General features: G+C 36.0%; 1 protein-coding gene across 1 annotated transcript; it reads right to left on the bottom strand.

Moving 5' to 3' along the window:
* Nucleotides 1-1,804: 1,804 nt before the first annotated feature.
* On the bottom strand, nt 1,805-22,572 carry LOC100313619 (glutamic acid decarboxylase). The gene is made up of 15 exons (XM_002740628.2): nt 22,233-22,572; nt 15,484-15,714; nt 12,924-13,014; nt 12,272-12,378; nt 10,082-10,197; nt 9,526-9,605; nt 9,047-9,101; nt 8,449-8,565; nt 8,039-8,103; nt 7,765-7,843; nt 7,421-7,570; nt 6,460-6,509; nt 5,655-5,709; nt 5,228-5,317; nt 1,805-4,572 (listed from the first exon to the last, which is right to left on the bottom strand). Exons 1-15 carry the CDS (start codon nt 22,444-22,446, stop codon nt 4,399-4,401), a joined length of 1,674 nt encoding a protein of 557 aa, XP_002740674.2. The 5' UTR covers nt 22,447-22,572; the 3' UTR covers nt 1,805-4,398.
* Between the last annotated feature and the right edge of the window lie 1,232 nt (nt 22,573-23,804).

Genomic DNA, 23,804 nt, shown 5'->3' with positions numbered 1-23,804 from the left:
GCTAACTGAACCTACGGTGTCCGATAACCTAGTTTCATCTTTGGGACTACGTAATTCGAATTCCGCATGCAGGTACATCTGTTTACTATGAAGAAAGCGCCGTCTTGGAATCTGTCTACCAGTTGTCAATTTTGTAGGGCAGCAGCTCAAATTTCACTACTTCAAGTTTATGCATAAATTAACACCCAGGCCAGTTGTCTGTACGATTGTTGTAACACTGTTCAACCAAAAACAATGTCCCGACGGCGTTTTAAGATAAACACATTGTCAAGCATTTGTGAAAATTTCAAAACAAAAGGTCAAAGCGTCTAGGAGCTAGCTAACAATTCACTCAGTACGAAGTTTGCTAATGCTCATAATTAAAATGGCTGTAACAGTTCCAAATTTAAATGTATTATCGTTTTATTAAAAGTTAAATACAGTGCATATTATGGAGATCCCGTCATTTCTTTTTTTTACCATGTTTCTTTTTTATTATTTATATACAGCCTTGCTTAATCTTGCTAAGCATTCAAAAGAGAGAATGTTTGCACCTGTTATCTATATTTAAAATCGTTTTTTTGAGTATGTTCCACTATTCACAATTCTACACAATGTTAACAGTCTGTAGCCAAGACTGTTTGGATAATAAAAAGCAAAAAAAAAGTGCCCACAAACCTGCATCTCTACCTTAAAAGATTTCTGAATGGCGCCATCGGTGTTCGTGGCGTTTGATTATACATTACGTTTCAGGATATCACAATCTTCAATTGTACACATTGCAAGAATGTAAACGTTGACAATTAACACCATTCTGCCAGTCACTGGGGATCATTAAAATTGAACTTACACAAAAATAAAAAATGAAATAAATATATAGTAATATTATGTATTATTATACATCTGTCACCGTACGTAACAGCGTGTCATAATTTTGCGGTATTTTACGGGGTACTTTCATCCTACCATATTAGGAAATGCGCGTAATGATTACGCGCGTAAGCGTACTGTGATAATAAAAACAAACATGGCTGCCACCAGGGTTGGGGCAGGACTCTACACAAAGAAGTTCATTGATTCTGATCTAAACTTTTTGGATTTGGGCATATCCCATGATGTATTCTTGGAAGGAAAAGATGTATTATAATAATAATAAGGTTATTACGAGGATACCTCATACTATTTTGTAAATGCGTTGAACAAAAGAAATTCAGAAATCAACGTAAATTGCATAAGAGAACAATAAACTTCTGAGCTAAGTTTACCAGAAGTCAAATAATTCTTGAGGAATCATTTTACTTTTTAGTATATCCCCAGTTTCGGTAACTAAACTTTACTATAATAACTTAATGCGTATCGCCAGCAGAGGATGCGTCACCAAATTTTGCTTGGGGAAGGGGCGAGATCTGCTCACTAAACTCGCTCCGAAGACGCGACCTTAATAGGGGGTCCGGGGCATGCTCCTCCTTAGAAATGCTGAAATCTAAACTTTCTTAAACACTATTTCCAAAGTATTTTAAGAGGAAAATTTTGCTGACACAAGGCGTTTTAGTTTGATTATGGAGGGGCGATGCATCCTGAGCCATTGTTTGTTTGTTTGTTTGCTGCAGGCAGACGATACAGTGTATAATGAGTAGATGCCAAATAATGTATTACGAGAGCATATGGATTGTGTAATATACTAATGAATTTTCGTTATTATAATCCCATGAACAATATTTGTGACGTGACGAAGGCGAAAACAATGGATATTTCTGCTAAATATAGCCTTCACTTAGTCTACAATGTAGGATGGATAATAGGAAAATAACCAGACACGTGACAGTTTAGACTTGTACATTTCATTTTATTTCATATTTCAACATTCAGCATCATGTAAATTATATGTTTAGATTAACAGTTTGTACATATAACACAACACGCATGGGTCTTCATTCCATTAGACATTTCTAGATATTGTAATGATTACAAAAATAACGTTTTTACAATGAATATCTGGCTGTATTTACAATTCAAATTGGAAAGACATGTAGTGTGAGTGTACGTTGTCATTTTGTGCTCACAATGTCGCACTGATTATATTTATCGGTATTCGGGTCTAACAATGCTTTCCTAATTATAGTGTTTGATTAGATGCTATTTTCAATAGAGGTTAAATTTATTGCAAACTGGGATCTAACCAGACTATTCGACTATGGATTCTCATTAGCATGTCAGCCTATGTGAAGTATCAGACATGCAATTTGACTGACCGTTAGTTTGTGATCGGGTGCGTCATCGCAGTCGGATGACCTTTGCTGTCGTATATGGCGTACTCTCGTAATTGCACTAATGTGAGTTACGCAGTCTCCAATGCGTCTTTTAATGAGGACGTAACATCATGGGAGTGGTAAAAAGGGCACTCTGTTAAAATCAAATTTACGTTTTCAGTTATACTTCTACAGTGAAGAAGAATAACCAGGTTGAATTACTTAAAAACATACAGATTTGAAGATATTAAAGTAAAACAAATTTGCAGCATTTCATTTTTTTATTATTACAAACAACTAAAAAACCGAAATTAACGTGTCATATCCATGCTTAATTATAGATATTGTACAGGTATACGAATCAGAAAAGCGTGACCTATCATATCAGTTCAACATTCTTTTCACATTATATTCATTCAATTTTCATTAAATTCATTCATTTCCTGAAATGCAACAAAACAACGCTGATTAGATGGTCGTATACGCCGTAGCAGATTGACAGACTGAGCTCAAACTGACAAGTCTGTTCCTTCATAAAACGTATCCGGCTGATATTAAGTTTTCGACTCGATACTCGAGTAAGATATTATATGTAGTGGTTATCATTGTCGCCTTCACACATGAGCACAAATATATAGATGTTATTATTTTCCAAAGAAACTAAATGTACTTAGAAGTCCTCACTATATTAACAAATTATTTAGGATCCCCACCCGCACATTGATAAAAATACACGGAATTTATTTTTAAGAAATTGTGCTCCTGGACTTAAACAGGAGGTCACCGGCGTAGTTTTCCAAACAAAGATTATGTTTCTATTTTAATGAATGGTCGCCATTTCGTGAGTAACAGTACCTGGAGATATTATGCCATCTCTATAATTGTGCGCTGCTAGCATAAGAGGAACAAATTTCATTTTGTTTTAACAGTGTGCTCGATGCAATCGCCCCAATTTTTTTAAATAATATTTAGCCAGGTCTCTCGAAATACTAAACTTGTAGCACTCGAACGAATGCTGTTTCATGTTAGCATGAATATATAGCTTCACGTTTGAACGCAAACACACCATGTTCAATTTCATGTAACATATGACTAACTTTGTCTCTTACGAGTCGACAAAGCATGTACTAAGCTTTAATACACCCAATCAAGCAGAAAATTCTATACACCCAATAAATCTTGTTTATAAAAAGCGAGGAATTTAAAATGTCCCGGTTTCTTACATGTAAATGTTGCGAGTTAATTTCACCTGAAATACATGTACATACATTTCATACACACTACGTTTTTCAATTGGGTTTTCATAAATTTATATATAGATATATACATTCAAGTATTGCTTTCTGACAGTTGTAACATGTGATTACTTCAATAATATTTTACTTGTATCTTTATTGCACTATTTCAGTATCGCTATAAACAAAAACTATACGTAATCTTGTGGCTATTGTCCTGTTAGTTTCTTATCGTGGAATCATTTGGCAATATCAACTATAAATGACATACTGCGGTTGTTATAAGGCATGTAAAAAACATACATTTGTGGATCGGTTTGCAAGGAACTTTTTAGCGATGCACGCCGAGTTTAAATGAAGTATTTGTGTCGCGTCATTAATGATCACCTAATTGACATGATGTATCTTAGGTATTGTGCTCATTCCTGGTAGTAGCATTGGTTAAACTGATTTTTTGTATTCACTATCTGAGTGTGATACGGTGAATAGAAACTGATTTCAACACCTGTGGGCATCATAAATGGGGGTCGAATTTAATGATCAATGTGCTACGTGATGAGAATAATTACATTTTGTCTCATATTGTCTTGCAGCAGACTATACCGACAGATAATGTACATTCAGTACTATAGTAAAAGCAGTTCTATGAAAATGTCCAACAAACAGTATTGCTGTTTTATATTTCAGTGGGATTTGGCGAGTCATTGTATTTTTAATAAATAAATGAGCAAATGAAATAATTATTTATTAGTTAACATCTGACGTAATATGCATCTACTATGGCAATTGATTATTTGACACATGTTCAACCACATTTATGAGAAACTGTACGCGCAGATGGATATATGGTGGCTAATTCTAGGAGCATAATGGCGTAGACCTGCGCCAGTGTTAACTGTTAGTGTATGCAGGAGTTATTTCATGACATCAGACGATCATATGTCCTTCCCCAGTCGTTCAATTTCTTGGATAAGAAAATCAAGATCAGATCGTCGGACAGCAGCGTTCGACACAACTAAGCGAAAAAAGTTAACTTTATCATCTAGCGGTTGGTACCCAACCATTGTGCTACCACACTCCATCATACGAGCTTTGATTATTGGAGCAACCTGCGGGAAAGCAAACAAACCATAATTAAATCGTGTATATTCTCCTAGATCGCATGTAGAGTGCCAAAAGGAGATTGTAGTGGCAATTAGACGACGGCTTGAATATTCTTGTTTATCGCCCACCTGTGCCCTTGCGACCTCACCACGAATGGGCGACGATGTTATATTGTCTCTCAATCAATGCTATGCGTCATGTTACTTAACTTGCAAATAATAAAATTGCAATTTAGTCTATTTCTCTGAACGGATATAAAATCTGCTTCACGGAACACTTCATTATGAACTCCCCAGGTATGATAAAATTGATAAAACACACTTTTCTCTGAGTGTCTGCTCCTAGTATTTCCATGGAGCACCACTCATAAACGTGCATTTGTTATCTCTGTTGAAAGGTGCGGCTTTCAGAAATTCGCCTTTGACGATGCGTCTAACTGAATATGCAATTGATAATATATATTTCAGATATATATGTAAATAACACATTCACAATTAAGAATTGATTTTTTGCTTAGTTATTCTCCGAACCGTTCCCAATTAAAACGGCAAGTGTGGGTTTCTGTTATGACGACTTCGGACCTGAATCGATTATATATAAGAAGAACAAATATGCGCTTTCCTGGCGTTGCTTTGTCGCATAGAGACGTTGATTACTTACTTGATTCAGCCGCTGCTTCTTCTCTGCTGCATCCTTCATCAATCGCATCCGTGGGGGGACGTACCAGAAACAAATATTTGTAAACTCGGGCTGCAATTAAAAGAACATGATAATGCCTGATAATGTGTCACAGTCGCCACGGAGCGCGCGTTCTAATCCCATGCAAACAGCGTATACATCGATTGCAAGGAACCCATATCTAACAGGGCGCTGCGTGATAACAAAGTCGCTTTAACTGTTGGAATTAGCGATTTTGAGGTGATAGGTAATTTAACGTGAAACGCTTTATTAAACCGACGTATCTAGAAATTAATTTTCTGGGAGTAAAACAATGATGGACAACAAATTGCAAACCGTATAATCCACGTATACACATTTATTGCACCATTTCAAAAGTGCTTGTTAACTTAAAATGACAAAAGCTTACCTCTTCCAATACCATTTCAAATCCTTCCCTATCTCTGATTTTCTCGTAGAAATATCTGTAAAATAAACAGTGAATTTTGCTATTCAATATCGCGATTTTCCTGTTTTAATTGCACTACATTCATTGGTACGCTTATCGATTCTTAGTTGTTCGCTTTCAACAAGTTTTTTTGTATCGATTCATTGATTGCCATGTTTTCTAAATCGAAGACAGACGCAGGAAATTCTACTAAACCTCCCATCGATTGCAGACTAGTGTCCAAGTGAACGTGAAAAAAGCTAGGCCATAGGGTTTGATGTCAAGGCTCCACAATCCCCTTTTATTACTTTAACTTGAATAAACCTATGACTGGCAGTTATTATGAACGCGAATCTGCCTTCTTGCCATCATGTAGTTGATAATCACACTTCATATCGCACATCTTTCTGTAATACTAGTATAACGGCAAACAACAGAATAACACTATATGTATGCTGGTTGTTGAACATCGTGAGTTCGTTGCTGATGCATTATCATTGAGTGTTATTTGCATACCGAAATCCGGTTCCCATACTTTCTACTATAGTATATACACCTAGACCCACGGCTAACCCCCAAAATGACACATACATGTTAGCCCGATGAAATTGCCGTTAAAATTCGAATTTCGAACAGTCGATGACTATTTATTTTGGAATCAATACAGCCAGAACCACAAATGCCATTAACAACCACTCCTGTATTTGATTCAGCTAATGTTAAATTGTATTAGGTTTCAATGTCAATACTATCTAATTGAAATAATTGGTAAATCCATTCTACTTACTTTGCAAGGTCGTACACTAAATTGATCTGGGTTTCTAATCCGATGCTTCCCTGCAAAAAAATAAATCAATGAAGTGGATTGAATTAACGAGTTGTTTATTGAGGATGTTCAAATCGGCGCATTTTTACGTGTGTACTGATATATATGTGGTAAACAAATAACTTTTCTGTGTTTCTCAGAGCAAAACCGATGTGATCACGGTATTAGTGTATTTCGCAGCGGGGTTCGCTGCTTGGTTCCGATTTTATATTTCTCAACCCATCAATTTATTCTGCTTCACTTGTCAATATGTGCCAATGACCTACGTTATGCTAATGATGTTCACATGATATGAATTATTCAGATCTGTTAGCGAGAACATGGTAACGTGATACACGTGTCCTGGGGCAATACCCTAAAACCCCAGAAATAAGAAGAGAAAATAATCACATTTTCGACCAGTTCCAATTTTCGTTCTTTAAATTTAATTCTAAATAGCAAGACCTTGTGAAAGGAGTCCACAATTGTTAATTTAGTCAACTTTACAGAGATATGTGTTAGTTATCATTTTTTAAAAATACAACTGAAGTGTAATGATTCGATTCTTATTACGTAGTAGAAAAACAATTGAAACGCCTACACAAACAATTTGAGATGTTAAATTGAAATTGCTCAAAATTTGAGGAACAAAAACTACGATAGGGTCCGCGTCTGATGTTATTGTTTGCGCATAAAAATTATGTTTGGTTTTTTTCTCACCAAAACACAGTGGTGTTTTAGTTTACTATGTTTGTTTATATATATACCTTTGTATATATACATTTCATAGCAAGGTTAATTTGGCATATATTTCACCTACTGTGGGTTTAGGTATTCCAACAAAGTGTACACACCATTTATAATACTATAAACCTAACTGCGTCGTATCAGCGAACTACTCTGACAGGAAACTGAACAACTTGCACTGCCACAGGTTACTCACCTTTCCTTTCCACATCAGCCATAATTTGAACACGTCAACATGCCGACCACATTGTATTGCTTTGTCGCCGGTGTCATATGACAAATCGTAGTTTTTATCCTGTTGGAACAAATACCTCGCCTTCAACTCGTTGCAGCTTTCAAGAATACCCTGGAATCGAATTATTTTTGAGAATGTATAGTTGATGCTTAGTAATTATGCAAATAAATTACATTTTTAGATATCTGTAGACAACACCGATTGATGTATGTGGTAACATCTTATAACGATAAAACCTGTTATGTATGGACATTATATTGATAAACGTAGTATTGACTTTGAAATGTCTATCAATAAATACTTACATCGTGTTTTAACAGGAGTGCAGAACACTGAAGTAGAGCTCCCATAAGTTTGTGTGGATTCCATGTAACTGAGTCCGCCCTGTAGAGGAAAATAATACGAATGTATATCACATTGTATGATTGTTCACTATATATAGTGTATATATGTCTTATGTTGTACTATATGTGTTTTGACAACTTGTATCCGTTCGTATGTCAACCATGGAAAGTTCGAGAAGGTACTGAGGTTCGGGCGAGTGCCTTCTATTTATTTTTATAATATTTAAAACCCCACCTGTGAACTCCTTCAAGTAGAGATCTGTGTTTCTTTGAAAGAAGAGCTCCTCCGCCCCATGCAGCCTGTAGAAAAATAGACATACACGATGATGAATTGCCCGATTATTGAGTATATTAAGTCGACAAGTTTTATATTAACAACATCGGTTCAACTTCAATCGATTGCGTCTCAGTGTCTCCAAGGGCAGCATACGTGTAATAACGCAATAAATTAGTTGTGTAATATACAAGGAATATTATTCACTTGGCGCCGTCATTTTGACATGCTCCCACTCTCCTTAACGATTATTGTCATTTGAGTACACGAAACATATCAAACCAATAAAGCGAGAATTTCCTTTGGTAAATACTGGCGGCAACGTTTAGTGCGTATGAATGTAATTTGTCAGGGGATATTACGGTACTTACGTCAACGTGCATCCATATATTGTACTGATCGCATATATCGGCTATTGCGTTAAGCGGATCGAATGCGCCTAATACAGTTGTTCCGGCAGTTGCACTCACAAAGAAAGGCGTGTCTCCCTACAACGAAAGCAGTAAATGAAATTAAACACTTGGATCCTAACATAGTTCCCGGCACTAGCATTAGCGTTATTATATGTCACTGGCCGTATTCGGTGTTCGATATATCGTGAAGCGCTGCCTCACTCTCTCGTGTACTTTTACCCCCGCTCATTGAACATGCTACGTTTAACATCGGTAACGAAAGAACATCTTTATATTTAATGTAAAGAGGGAATGCACTACAAATATGTTAACATGAACAATCCAAATTGAGCATACTACGTGTTTCAACATTTCACTGTTCAATGGTTAACCACTGTTATACATGCACGAGTTAGTTAAATTGTAAGCTAAGCTGAGACGTGGCTAAAATTAGATAATAGCACACAAAATAATTTTAAACACAATTTGCATTACAACAACATTTATGCATTCCAAGTACTACAATATATAATCAGAAGTAATTTTTCGCTCGATATCGATTGATGCGTTGACTTACTCGAGCTTTGGTTTGTTGTACTTTGCTTTCAAGATCCGATGGCATCATTTTACCCCTGCGTGATAAAGAAGCAATTTAAAGTGAGTTAATCATCTCTGGAACTTGTGTGTGCGGTTTACATTTTATTCGGGTATATATGAACAGATACATAGAGTGTGTATACGTTTTAAAGTGGTGAAACAGTTGACAGCCAGGAATATTCTTGTCTGCTGATAGAAATCAATTTCATGTATAATGTTTAATGAAGCAAACCATGTATTACTAATGGGATCGAATAAAACAAGTTACTCCAGGGAGATGGACAGCATAGACACGGAGATGTTCAACTAAAAAAAAAACGTTTCAGATGAAATAAAAAGTCTTGTGATGATATTTCTAGTGAAGAACAATGAGTGTTGCCGGAAGAGCTGAAGATCAATTATTTAAACCATTCGCCTCACTTCACACCTCCCCCTTTCAGTTATCGATTGTATTATTACCTTTGATCACAACGTACGGGAATCACGTTATCTGTTCCGATACCCAGTACCGCCGCAGCTCCTCGTAATGAGTAATGACTCTATGAAAGTAGCAATGAAATGTGGTGTGAATACTCAAGTAACTACGGTAGCTGCACGTACATGCATTAGAAATGATATCATTAACCGTGATGGGTTATACATAGATGGATACAAACAGTACGTGGCTTTTAATAATGCTCGCACAGTAAATCGTATATTGAAGCGAGACAGTTCTCATCTTTCGCTTAGCATTCCGTTGATACGTATTCTCTCGCTTCATTACCTTCATTTGATAATTGAAATAAAAGTCTTTAGACAAATAAATGGCGTCATCATGGAATAAAATCTACTAATATCCTTCGGGCTGTTAATGGTACCACCGACCAAAGTTGGCAAATATACCACCGAGGTAGTTTCCAACTGACGTCATCAATGCGGCGCACGCATGCGCAGCCATGCTCCATGGCAAACATTTATGTCTACTGAACATTCATGAATTACATTTGAATATCATATGTCACGTGTCAATACTTACGTGTTCTGATGCAAACATAACTAGTCGTGAAACAGACTGCATTCCTTTGGTTTTACAGTCAGGTGCTAGTTTATGGCGAGCTGCGTTCACGGCATATAAATTAGAGATAGCACCACCTTGGGAGAAATAATCATAAGATACAATCAGTTCCCTATAATTACTAGAAGAAACTAATCCTATCCCATTAGAGCATGTCCCTTGGTGTTGGTCTGTACAAATTATAGTTATTACTAAGTAATCGTATTAAGTAATGTGATTTACTATAAGAAGGTCGCGATAACACCGTGGTCTAGTCAGCGGACCAGAGTCGCCATTAAACGCAGACCGATTAAAGATAGATTCCAACCCGGGGCTTACACTATGGAAAACCGACAAGTAATAGAGATCCACTGCGTGATTGACACATCGATAAGAATGAAGATGTTCGTATAATGAGTGAGTATGAGAAGAGATAGCTGTTAGGACAAATACGAGCGCCACTCAGACAAGTCTCTTTTTAAGCAAATCTACGTATTGTCACGTTTTCGTTATTATGCGCCTCCGTAATTGTTCTTGAAATCGTGTAACGCAACGTGAAATAGCCTACTTTGTGAATCGCAACGAATAAAAAGATCTGAATTAGGATGATTTAGTGAAGCAATAATGGCGAGATTCGGTAAGAAAACCAAATGACAGACGGTGATATTCATTACAAGTGTGTATTAGTTGATGACGTGACGGGACTGTCGTAGCATTGACGACAGCGAGTAAAACACAATTATAGAGATTTGGTTTGTTCAATATATACGCCAATTAATGACAATCCTTGTCTAAGTGTATTATCGCTTATCATGCGTGACACTTCGAATGAACTAGCAATTCGAGTAGATTCTCCAGTTTGCCATGAAAGTATTTTCTACCTCAGTTAATTTGCTGTACTACTTCTGAACGTTTCTTCGTGGACTACGAATCTACGAATCGTATATATACGCGTAGTTTACACATTCTTATGTATGCTTGGTGAATATCAGAGGTCACGTGTACGTTACGCATTGATAATCACGTTGAAACGTGATATCACAGAGAAATATAGACTTTCAGGACTACAAAGAGTTTATAATTACATTTGTATTTGGCAAATGTACGAAAGTATAGCGCTGACTAATCAGCACAAAGAGGGTCACAATAAAAAATAAAGATATTACCGGAAACATCCGGGCATTTATACCGCCTGGTAACCATCACCAGTGACAACAACGATTGAAAACTCTTTAAAAACTGTATCTTGGGCTAGTTGTTTAGACTCCCCTTGAACAGTGTAATAAGATTTCCCCTACATGTACAATATATATAAATTTGGTTGTTCAAAATTATCTCATAGTTGAGTTTATGCTGTTGTCATGACTTCAGCTGATTTCACCGGTTCTTGGCCATTCCACAGCAGCGTAAACAGAGCTTATACAAATACGCGGTACAGTGGTGCGCGTCTTAGCAACGTAGAACGTTCTGTGACGTAACTTCGCCCCGAGTATAGATTGTATTATCGTGTATGCTCATATTATTATCAATTTCCCATGGTAGACAAGAGCCCTCCAATCTCCTATACCTACATTATGATCAGTGGTGTGTGAAATCGAGGAATGTCAGTTGGTGATTATGCATACACTTGGAGATTCTTACACTGTCCTCTGTCTGTATTTTGCACTGTGTATAATTTTATATATGTAATAGGCATGCCCATAATGCATCACGAACACATGTGTTAGAATACACCCACGAATCATGACCAATTAATTTGCATTTTGTTCATACAAATCATTCCAAAATACGTCTACAATCATTTCGTATAGTGAGGATATCCGCACATGTAATAATGTATATATAATATAAAGAACACGACAATGAATGCACAATGTATTACTTCTGTTCAACACTACTCCACATTCTAGAACAATTCAAACCAGTAAGTGTTTTGTCCAATCTACGGTTCACATATATGTAACATTTATATTTAGACAAAACCCCGCTAAATTATTGACACGTTTTTCAGGACGCGTTTCAACGGATATAATTTCAATAGAAGCGTGCCGTCTTTTTATACATGTCAAAGCAGTCCATTAAAACACTATGAATAACATTGGCTTCCGTTCTAATACAATGAACGAATATAAATACTTCAACTGTCCAGTATATATCCAGTGTCTTATTTACCTGGAGCAAATATTCCATCACCATCTTCAAAACCGATTAAATCTCTCATTTTCTTTAAAATGACCCGTTCCATTAGCGTAAACACAGGTGCTATTTCGTAAGTAAATCTACAAGGAAAAGATATGAGTAGAAAATCAACACATGGTATTGGTAAAAGAGTATCATTCCCTGTGCATTAGTAGTCTCACCGTGAATAATCGATATCCTTCCACTTTATGCTATCTCATATTTCAATTAAAATGACAACAAATATAACCAGGAAGTTCGCAATCTATTTTTGGATAGCCGACAGCTAGATAAATGACCGTTATCAATTCTGATTCAGTTATCCGGAAAATGAACAGCGATTTGCATTCTTGCTGATGAGAAGCCACAACAATTGGTGTCTGTCATTGTAGCACAAAGTTTTCCAGTATGAAGGAACTGAATTATGCGCAGAGACAGGCGCAGATTTGAAGAGAAAAAAAAACAATCAGTCAAGTGTATTCTGGGACTTTGGCTTGTACTAGCACCGTTGAAATGAACTATGTAAGTATTTATCATATGCGGGTGATGTTGCGGATGTAATAGCGTTTAACATTGATGGCTAAAAGGACAGAGTAATTGTTCAGAAACGAATATGTCCTGATTATATTTACTCCCGTGTACGTACATGTTAGTGTTGACAGCTGCCGTTAACCATTCACCCGCCAACGACACGATATCTAAGCCACTTGATAATTGATTAAAGAAACGAGGATGGCCTGTTGAAAAAAAACAAAATAATGAACGATTCCATTAGCGTGACTCTGATTGTTTAAATCTGTGGAGAACCTGAACTACTGATTCGTTCCGTACTGTACATATATTGAAATTATGATGATGGTTTTGATTATCCCACAACAAACATTTTCCAGTTGCTGCAATGGTGTAGCTGACACGTATTCTATTGGGAGATTCAGTTGTCGGTTTGTTGAAAGATATATTTATTCTTACATCCGAATAAGTTTGACAGTTTTCTAAATCTCACGATAGATTTACAACGATTCAATACTATCTGGTATTAATATATAATTGCACGCGAACTTGGTTAGTATAATATAGCATTGAATGGGAAGCATATGACAATATTTTCATACATAAATGAAAACAACATTGCTAGAATATTGAGATCGCATTGTATCAACGTATTCTCTCAGTTCGTGACTAGCTGACAACGTAGATCGATGGCATCGACCCACGAACCAAGATGGTAATCAATGCGCTTCTTATAAACCAGGGAATTCGTCATTCTTATCATGGCAATACTTGTTTGGAATGCGAAATTAATACTCATGGGAGGTGCAAATACAAGTTGTCATAATCAGCGACGTATAACCAACCATACCATAGTAACATGTTACTAATATATACATGTAATTTAGGTTGAATGTTTTAGCTCACTACACAAACACGAGATATTCGAAAATGATGTAAATTTGTTTGTGTCATTGAACTTTTCTGAATTGTATATATTTATAATCAATACACTAGTATGTACGTATTTGGAGCACTATATGTATAGATTTACCGAGTGTGTTTAGATCAGTTATATTTTATATGGCTTTAAGAAGCAGCACCATTATCGACACTAAAATTGGCATTCGTTCCCTATACAGATACAACACAGGGTTGCCATACAAATTTTGTAATTTTACAAATTCACAAAATGACTGTCAGGTGTCACATTCTTTCTGGCCGTGCCAGTGCGTCAACGTGCGTTTTTGTTATACCATTATTTTATAGTGTGTAGCTCAATTTAATCACATGGAATATTGATGCTTAGCATTTATATTCTTCATTTTTTGCATATTTACGGATATCGGGTCGTTAAGAATATCATGCCAGACCTGCAGGCAAGTAACAATGATGGTTCGAATCTCTCGTGCAACGTAATTTGTTTAGAATATTCGTTCCTGTAGATCACAGAAAGATGACATAAGATGGACAATCTGTTTAGATTTGATTGAAAAACACAGTTAGTGACGACAGACAAATATTACAACTTCAAACAAAGTAACTATAATAGAATAACGAATCATTCACGTGATTGCTTTGCCCGAAGCTAGATCGTTTTTCTTTCCAGTTGAAATCGATTTGTTCTATGCAGATGAGTGAATATATTAAATAAAATCTGAATTCAATACCCCAGAACACTCCAGGGCGCAGTAGAAAAGTTGCAATCAATATCACCGTGAGCTATGTACCATTTTGATTGCAGCTCAAACAATATGCCCGACAGTGTGACGAGATAATTGAACGAATTCCTGCAATAATAAAAAATAGTTTGTTTGTTACTTCGTATATCGAAACACCCCGGTCAACACATGTCTTGCCTCGTCTATAATACATCCCTCTCTGCTTCATTTTAATAAAGAAACGAGCAGTCCCTTGGGTGTAGAGAATTTGATGTACGTTTTGATGTTTTTAACCAATGCACATCTCAGCTTGCACAAGACAACACTGACATATTCATTTCACTGTGCAGTGTTCTGCTGTTTGTCATAATCACAGCTTTCATTTTTTTCTCACACAGGGGACATTGTTGATTTGTTAATCATTCGTGCTAGGATACCCAGCTACACGACGCAACCTTGAGCTACATATAACAGCTAAAATAACTGAAATGAGCAGTGCAAGCTCGCTATACACAGCCGACGGGATAGCAACACCCCAGTAATCCCCGTGCGTGCATACCGCCAGTGGAAGCTCAGAATAAAAGAAAAGCTTCTTACAAATTTATTACAAATGGCTGTATTCTTGAGCATTGTACTTGAATCCACATGTGTATCATTATATTTATTCTCCTATCAACTCAGATGACTCCAACATAAAGGGACCGATTCAATAGACTGAAAATCTAAGCCCCACATTATTTTTTTCTCATTCAAATCAGTTCACTTATTATGAGTGCTATCTAAGGCAGGCTTGTGTCTCGGGAATTAAGACATTGGTGACATCATAATTCCATTAGTGCTACAAAAGATTATCCCTTATTTTTAATCGCCGTCGCCTTGTTGACCTTCCGGGCATTAACTAAAGGTCTGTAGTTATTTGTAATGGTTTCGACGCATGGACAACCTAAGATGTGAATGCTATGCAAACATATACAGGTCTACAGATAGTCTGTGCGGATTTTCGAAAAAAAATTGGCGAGATGAGAACTTTTTATACGAATGAATTATAACTCTCACCTGTTTTAACACAGTACATTAATGTTTCCTGGCAGTCTGTCAGTAGCTGTTCCAGTGTTACTGGTTTATCTGTAATATCCAGCTGCAGTTTTTCTCTGAGTTCATGTGGCTGGTGAAAATCGAGTACCTTTGTTTCAGGAATCTGTTCTTGTTTGATGTACTCAATTAACTGATCGACAACTTCTTTTAGGAACTTTCCAGTCAGTTCGCTGGAACCTTGTGGTAAAAGCTCTGGAATGTGATGAGAAATGTTGTGTGAATATACAAATATAAAATATAAAAAAATCAAATGGCAGTAGCTATGAACAAAATGGCATGGCCAGGCGTAATACAGCAATCGACACACTGAGGGATTGCTTACAGCTGACAGCTACAACGAGTGGTCGTTAGAATTTAGAACTTCTGACTTAAACCACAGCGAAAATATCAAAAGATTCAGCAATCATACTGCTTAGTGATTAACTAAGTTTGATTTACATGAATATAAAAGTCTATAATATGCTCTGTCATTCGCTCATTACTAATGCAATGCATTCCACGTGGCATTGCAAAGCCCTCTCGGTATGCAATAACTTGAAGGCTTTTACTACTAAGGTTGGTGTTGTGAATTCGAACCTCCTCATTTTGCCAACGTTTTTGATAGTTGAGAAAGAACTTCATCTCTTCATCAAATCCACATGTTGCACCTTGACTAAATCTGTCTTAATCTTGATACAACGTTTGAGTTACAGTGGAAGTTTACTTTTTGACTTGTCTCATTTAGTTGTATGCGGGTATTTAACTGTACTGAATTGCACATACTATAATTTGAATACAGGTCTTGCATCTATTAAAAATAATCCATCGAGTGATAGTGGGTAGCTGTTTATTTTGCCTTCACTGTAAATAAAGTGTGTTACTTATTTTTAATCGGTTGGACGAATCATGAAAATTCTAATTACTCACTTCGATCATGATTGGTGGTATATGTTGTCAATTCGGCGAATCATTAACATTATGTCCATGCAAGTCGTGAACCCCTCGGTAAATCACCATGCTATCTCTGCGTGCACAATCGCGTTTTATTCGGTACAGCAACTAAAGGAATTATATGTAATGTATTGCAAGGTATAGGTTGCTCTAACCCTGATAGCAAAACTGTGAACGACTCACATGTAATCGGTTCCAATGCCAAACATGTATAACTTATGCAAGCAAATATATTATTATTTAACATTCACAAATTCTGTGTATATTACTGAGTACTTGTCAATTCAGTGTGTGTGCACTGAATTGTAAGTTGGACTATCAAGTAAATAGCTACTGTCTGTTTAATCGCAATCCTTCTTTTCTAAAGATTATCTACAGCTTTCGGGAATATCATCAGTTCCTTCCTAGGAGAATAGTAAATCCATCTGGCACCTGCTCGCAGAGCGATCGTATCTTTTTGAAAATTTATGCAACTCATAAAACAGCATTCAACGACGATTTGATATGATCATAAAAGCCAGGTGTTGACATAATCTTGACAGCTAGGACACGCTAGCGAGACAGCGACAAAGACAATCATTCTTAAACGTGCTTTAGTGGGAAATACAAGTGTGACAGTTTTGTTTTATTGAATAACTAAACAATAAATTAGCATATATTTTATAAATCAGAACATTTATATACATTTCATTTATATACTTTAGTGTAGATAATAACAAAGCGTGAACGTTAATTTATTGAGTATTGACAATGATTCTGCCAGTGTCCAATATAATGAGGATGTGCGCTTGTTCAGTATTAAATATTACGAGTTTCCATTCAAAATGATTGTATTCATAACAGGTAAACGATTACATTATATTACAGTCTGTTCTTTCTTCATTTATCTGACATATGTTGTCAACTTTTTTTTGGAATTCTCAACGTAGGAAAATATCAAAAATCCACATTGACTCGAAGCATATATACAAAGCAGAATTTGATACATCGAATGTCAACAAACAAGCTGATTTAGATTTGGGGGGGGGGGCGTTTAACCAATCAGGCACAAGTTTGTAATTAGCTTCATATTTACTCAACACCCAAGCATATGCTAATCATTTGTCATCGTCTATATAACTATTGATTACTTTCTTTTACAAATGTAACTAATTTCAAGAATGTGGTGTGAAGGTTCTTATCGTTGGTATTTCCTTCCTGAACGACGTCAAATTTGTAACTCTACTGGATTCATACAAAGCATTTTATGTAAGAATCTAATAGTAACCGGCACCATGTAGCTACTAACGGAACTGTGATAGTTGATATTTATGTGTCGACTATTCTGATTCATTTATTCAGTCGTTCACTAAAATAGCTGTGTAATTCCTCGTAGCAACTATATGTATACGATATTTGTTACGAATTGTAATCAGCAAAACTATATAATAATTAGTATAAACATTTCAGAAATTACAGTATTAAAGTAACACTGAGAAATAATAACATTCTTGTATAAGGTAATTTCAAGCATCTCAAAAACTGTTCAATCATATGTATATTCTAAAATTTCAATACGAAACCTTATTCTATTTGGTAAACAAGAATTGATTCGTGCTTGGAAGGATTCAAGAACGTTGTTTGATATACCTTCAACCGTGTGTTCATTACATTCTGCACGCCAGCGGCTACATTTCCTGGAACACACCGGCCCAATAACGAGGATACTAATTATTCTGATCAGTTGTTGGCGGATGTTCTCTTTATAGACAGCTCTGCGATAAATGATTTCCGATAATAACGAGTGCAACTGGCGATTGTTTCCGGAACGAGTTGTATCTGTCCCTGAAAGCAATTAATTTCTGATGTCCCTTCAGGTGATGTTACCTTATGTGTCTAAACTGATCACACAAAGTTGTTGTATTGTCACACGTTCGTTTGCAGCTGCCTCATCGGAAAAATAAATAAAAATCAACGTCATTTTAAACAACTCGAAACATTGAAGTGATAATATTAAATTAGAAATGTTTATTATATTGTACTACATCTACTTAATGACGTGTACACAGACCACATGCAAATAAAGTGTCGTCAGCTGCTTTATGTATTTTCTATAATTTTTAATTTTACATGAAAAATAATTTATCGGTTTATTTCATAAAAGGTGACAAAAATGATTTTCAGATTGGCGTCCAAATGGCTAATAGTCAAAATATCAATTATCCCATTTAACATTAGGCCGAAATAACCTTTGTATGGCAAAATAAAATAAAATAAAATAAAATAAATAAAATAACATAATAAAATAAAATAAAATGGTACTGTCCACACTGTACATGGCTATGGCTAAATTTTACATTGGCATGTCTGACATACCATATTTAGCATAATATTCAATCTATTATAAATCTAAATAAAATTTCAATGCGCTTAAACAATAAATAATGATGTAACGGAATTTGAAGGTTTGTTTCGTCGGATGTTCATTAATACACAGTCAACGAGAGGAAATCGCTTATTTGCTACATCCGTTTATGATCCGTTTTCGATATGTGACAAGACTCATCCACTAAAATAATAACTCGCGAGCTGATAGTATTAGTTCTCGCGTGACATGGACACATTATATAACCTTAGGCTAAGACTATGTAAAATCCGGCAGCAATTACTATTTTTAAAATAACCGCATTGATCAATTTATACTAATTCTTGACAAGTGTAATCAACTAATGTAACTGTCTCTGTATATTACGCAACGACGATCGGTCTTCACATAGTTAACTGTTTTCAAGGTAACCAAACACGCCGCCTTAATCAATTAATGAGTACATTAATATATGTTATTTACATTTTGACACGTTTAAATTACTTGTACCATGTCGACGTTTGATAAACGGGAATTATAGTGTGGCGCTGAATACGATTACAAAATTGCGTAGGTCTATCATCGCGTTCGATTCGACTACGAGGTATGCACACAATACGACAACTGTTTTGCGTTTATTGCTGAGTAATTTGTGATACGGTAACCAAGACAACGCTTAATTATAATTGAGATGCGGAAAATGCGCTATAGTGAACAGTACATATTTGAATGGTAGTAAATTAGTATTCGATAGATAGAACTTTGTATGTGTTGAGTTCCGGCTACCATTCCATATCCTGCTTAATATTGCAGTGGTAAAAATACTGTTGCGGATGAACACAGCATTATATCGTGCTAAGATACATTTTAATATTTTACCGCATAAACGCCAAATAATTTAAAATTGTCGGATTCCTTTTTTGAATTTCTTTTTGACATCTTCGCTAAGTGCGATTTATTTCTACCCAATTAATGCTGCTACCTGGCAACGGAAAATGTATAATGAAGTAATAAAAGAGAAACACGCGGGGAGTCATACATCTTACATGCAACTTACTCGTTTTTTCTATGAAAAAAAAAACCTTCAAGGGTGTGTGCACTCAAATATAATATATGAATGTTCTAATAGTTATAATGAATTGTATCAGCTATGGCATCGTCAGTTGATTTTTTGTTAGTTTTATATGTGTGAAGCTAAAGACCTGTAAACTTCTCACCAGAGTCAATTTCCGTTACAAAACATTATGGTTTTTAATGTGTATCTGTGTGTCAGTGAAATTACACGATCTCAATCACTGCGCACCAGGGAAAAGCAATGAATGCATAGAGAGGTATATTCCAGGAATATAGGCTTTAAAACGTTGTCAGATTTTAGATTGAGTCTTAATGTTACTCGTGTAAAATATTGAATGAAGTATATGAATGCACGTCATAAAACTAGTGTGATATTTCGTGCAAAGCTTCACCAATAATATTCATACAAATGAAAACCGGTCGATTTTTAGCATCAAGGCTAGAAACAATATTATTTTCGATTAGTAGGCAAGGACAAATACGTACAAAGCGTTTTGTTCGTAATTCATGTGTATGTCGATTTCAAGTCAATTAAACGAGTGATTTGAAATGATTAAATATGTTCGAAAAAAATTATTTTGTGATTCACGTAACATCATGAAAATTAACAGAAGCATAGTCATCGAACTCTGAGTTTTCTTTTGTAAAAAATAAGGTCACCATACGACGTTATACTATTTCACATCGCTGAACACATTCAAGTCAGACTGCAATTACCATTAAACAACCCGCACAGCGAAATGACAAATAACGTTCGATCGCTTCTTTTTATCATTCTCGTTACAAACCACTTGCAATAGAATCCACAAGTACTATCGAACGTGCGAAGCCAATAACCGTTAAAACAAACAAAGCAATCGTGGAAATAACACTTGATTTACTCGCTTTCTTTCACTGTTCTTTGTGCATTGCCGTTCATTCAATTCAATTACTGTATTCTCTTAACGTTTGTACTCCATTAAACAATGCAATATACATTTCCTGCGGCGGCTGAACGCGTTGATCACACTGATCATGACATGTGGATAGCATATGGTAGTTATTTCGCTACGGTGCAGACCACTAACATGTGTCTTACGTAATGGGGAATGTGAAGTAATAACTTAAACACGTGATTGTCATCGCATTATTAATTATTCAACTACTGTTTTACCATTCGAAGTCGAGAATTTGTCATACATTAGTTAGGAATGTCACGAAATGTATTGTGTGTCTTCTAATCCTATCAAACCGAACAGTTATTTCAGGGAATCAAACCAATTGTGGACTCTAATAAAATGTCGATAACTGACAAATCAAAATTTATGTTATAAATTCGAAGGTTTATATACCACGTATTGTGTCTACAGAATTCCCAATCCTTGAAGTGTGCGTCATCACCATGGTAATTTATGATTTTATCACGTTTTACATCACAAGAAATATGTTTTATAATCTAATAGTTGATTCTGGTTCTAATGGCTATTCTGGGGATTTTTTATGTTCTATTATAAATGGCTGCCTGAGAAAAGTAGTCCAAATAAGTGAAACTTGCACAATAGACTAATGTGCAGTCGTTTCTTCATTTCATGTTCACTTGAGTGGTTACTGGAAATGCCAAAATATCACGAATTCACAGCTGCTTGCGGTTCTGCTATTCATTTGCAAAATACATCACTTTTCTGTGACATACAGATTACGACGTCATGTAGGGAATTTCCGTGCCTGACTCTTTTATCAATGTTTATTCATTCGATTGTATCGTTATGCCGTATTGGCGTGTGTATTTAAACTGAGTCGCTCTACGCGCAGCATACAGACGAGTATTCTAATATTATTTCAAAAAATGAAATATATGTATTATATATTATATTGCCGTGCCTTTGAATTCAACTATTCACCCTCGTATTGTCTGAATTCCAATCATTCCTTCATTAGCAGTGCAGTGTACGTTATATCTATAGCTCTGTATTCGTGATCGCTCAGTGTGAACTGATTGCTGCGTTACCTTCATATGTATATATATTGTATTTTTTTTTTGCAAATAAACAACCTTAGTAGAATTGATTTCGAAACAACGTAGATGTGAATATAACGTGAACAATGCACCGTTCATCAGTATATTCTCACAAGGAGGTGCATTCGATCAGCATTGCTTTGGAGCTAAGGGAATGTCGTAGCAGGTACACAAACCCTTTCTGTCGCGCTTTTCACTTTGTGATGGGCATGAAGCTGGCTTATCGTATAGTACATTAATTATTTTATAATTTTAGAAACACGGGGTATTTGGACTATGGTATTATGAGTCAGTAATGATATGACAAGAACGACTTCCTATTTCAAAATAAAATTAGGAATATATCTATGATAACATTATTCTTACCTCTGGCATATATTGTACTAAAGTCAGGTCTATCGGGACCAGAGTGATCTCTTCTGTATCCGCGTAGCTTCGCCAAATTCTCGCCATATCTGTTTGATGTATGGTTGGTCGTATCGTCAAGACTCATTTTTCGGCTAGCCATGTCCTCTGTTATTAGCGCTACATTTTTCTCAGATTCCGCTTCATAGTCGAAGCCTAAATCAAAAGACATCATTGAGTTGTCAAACCCGTGCAAATATAAACAGAGTAGGAACGTGTAGCACGTTTTCTATGCTGAACACAAATTGTCTTCAAAGTTCTGATTGTTCAGCCAAGTTGCGTATTTTTTCTTGATGTAGGTATCAACTCTTCTATCGTTAATGACAAAATGATTATCGTTCTAACTTCTCTCTGCTTTAAATACATACTAATGATGTATATGCCATACTCGTGACGTCAGAACACTCATGAATATGTAAGAGGCAGTGGTCCTTTGATAGTGTAAGTATTCATGAGGCGATTGGTTGATAACCTGGCAACAACTGATACGCATTTCCGATGATGTAGATTTCAAAGTTATAAGTCCCTAGCTTTGTGGATTTTTCTTACAAAGTTTAACGAGACAAATATGCTGCTGAATCCACATAGACTATGCATTCTTTAAAGGGAGGAGGTCGTCGCGCGTGTTCGAAATTCATGTAAACAATGTATTTTACACGCGTTGTGTGCGTCGCTATGAGTTCCATGTCGAACAGGACGCGGTGCGACGGCCTTCGCACTTTAACAGCGAAAATGAAGATTTTCATACATATAATGTTATCGATTCCCATAAATACATTCAAAAATATTAGTTTTAGACACAAATCTATACACATTTATGTGTGTAGTGTCATATTTTGACATGGTGTGAACGAACTTATACATAACAGGATCTAGACACACTAAATTTGCCACAGTGAATATCAAAGGGAATGCAAACACACACATAAATATTAGTCCAATTAATCAAGTCCTTCGAGTTGAAATCACGCACGCTAAGGAGCCTTGTCGAAGCACAGAAAAGCGAAGTTTGAAACTGTCATGAAATATGCTGGAGATAATTGACTTGGGATTGATTGTACACACCAAACATGACTACACAGCTGCACACTCACTATAGTCGCCAAAATCGATGGTATAATTGACGGAAATCGGCGATACGTCACGAAAAGGGAAAGTCGAGGATGAGAGTTGGTCATTAGTGGGGGATTGGAATCATGTTAGTGGGCGTGGCCAAACATGTTAATCATTGTTGATATCACTCATCGTATGGTAATCGATCTGCGTATATGCAAGTAAGAGTAGGTGCGGATTTATATTATGTGCACTACGGTTAGGAAAATTACTCAGTTCGGTGTGTGTGCGTGTTTACTAGAATCACTCGATGGCGTGAAATCGAATATCTTCTTTGAGAAGTTTCGATTTAACTGCAACGACGGCATATCAAATGATTACTGTAAGCAACGATTTGAATAAAGATTATACAGATGTATTGCTGCGTTTTGTAGACAATGCCTAGCGCACTTAATCCGAGAAACTAATGAACACAGTGGC

The sequence above is a fragment of the Saccoglossus kowalevskii genome, chromosome 21 (assembly GCF_978046115.1).
Source record: "Saccoglossus kowalevskii chromosome 21, keSacKowa6.1, whole genome shotgun sequence".
Classification (NCBI taxonomy): Eukaryota; Metazoa; Hemichordata; class Enteropneusta; family Harrimaniidae; genus Saccoglossus; species Saccoglossus kowalevskii.
The sequence above is the reverse complement of the archived record's forward strand: the minus strand, read 5'-3'. Positions and strand labels throughout refer to the sequence as shown.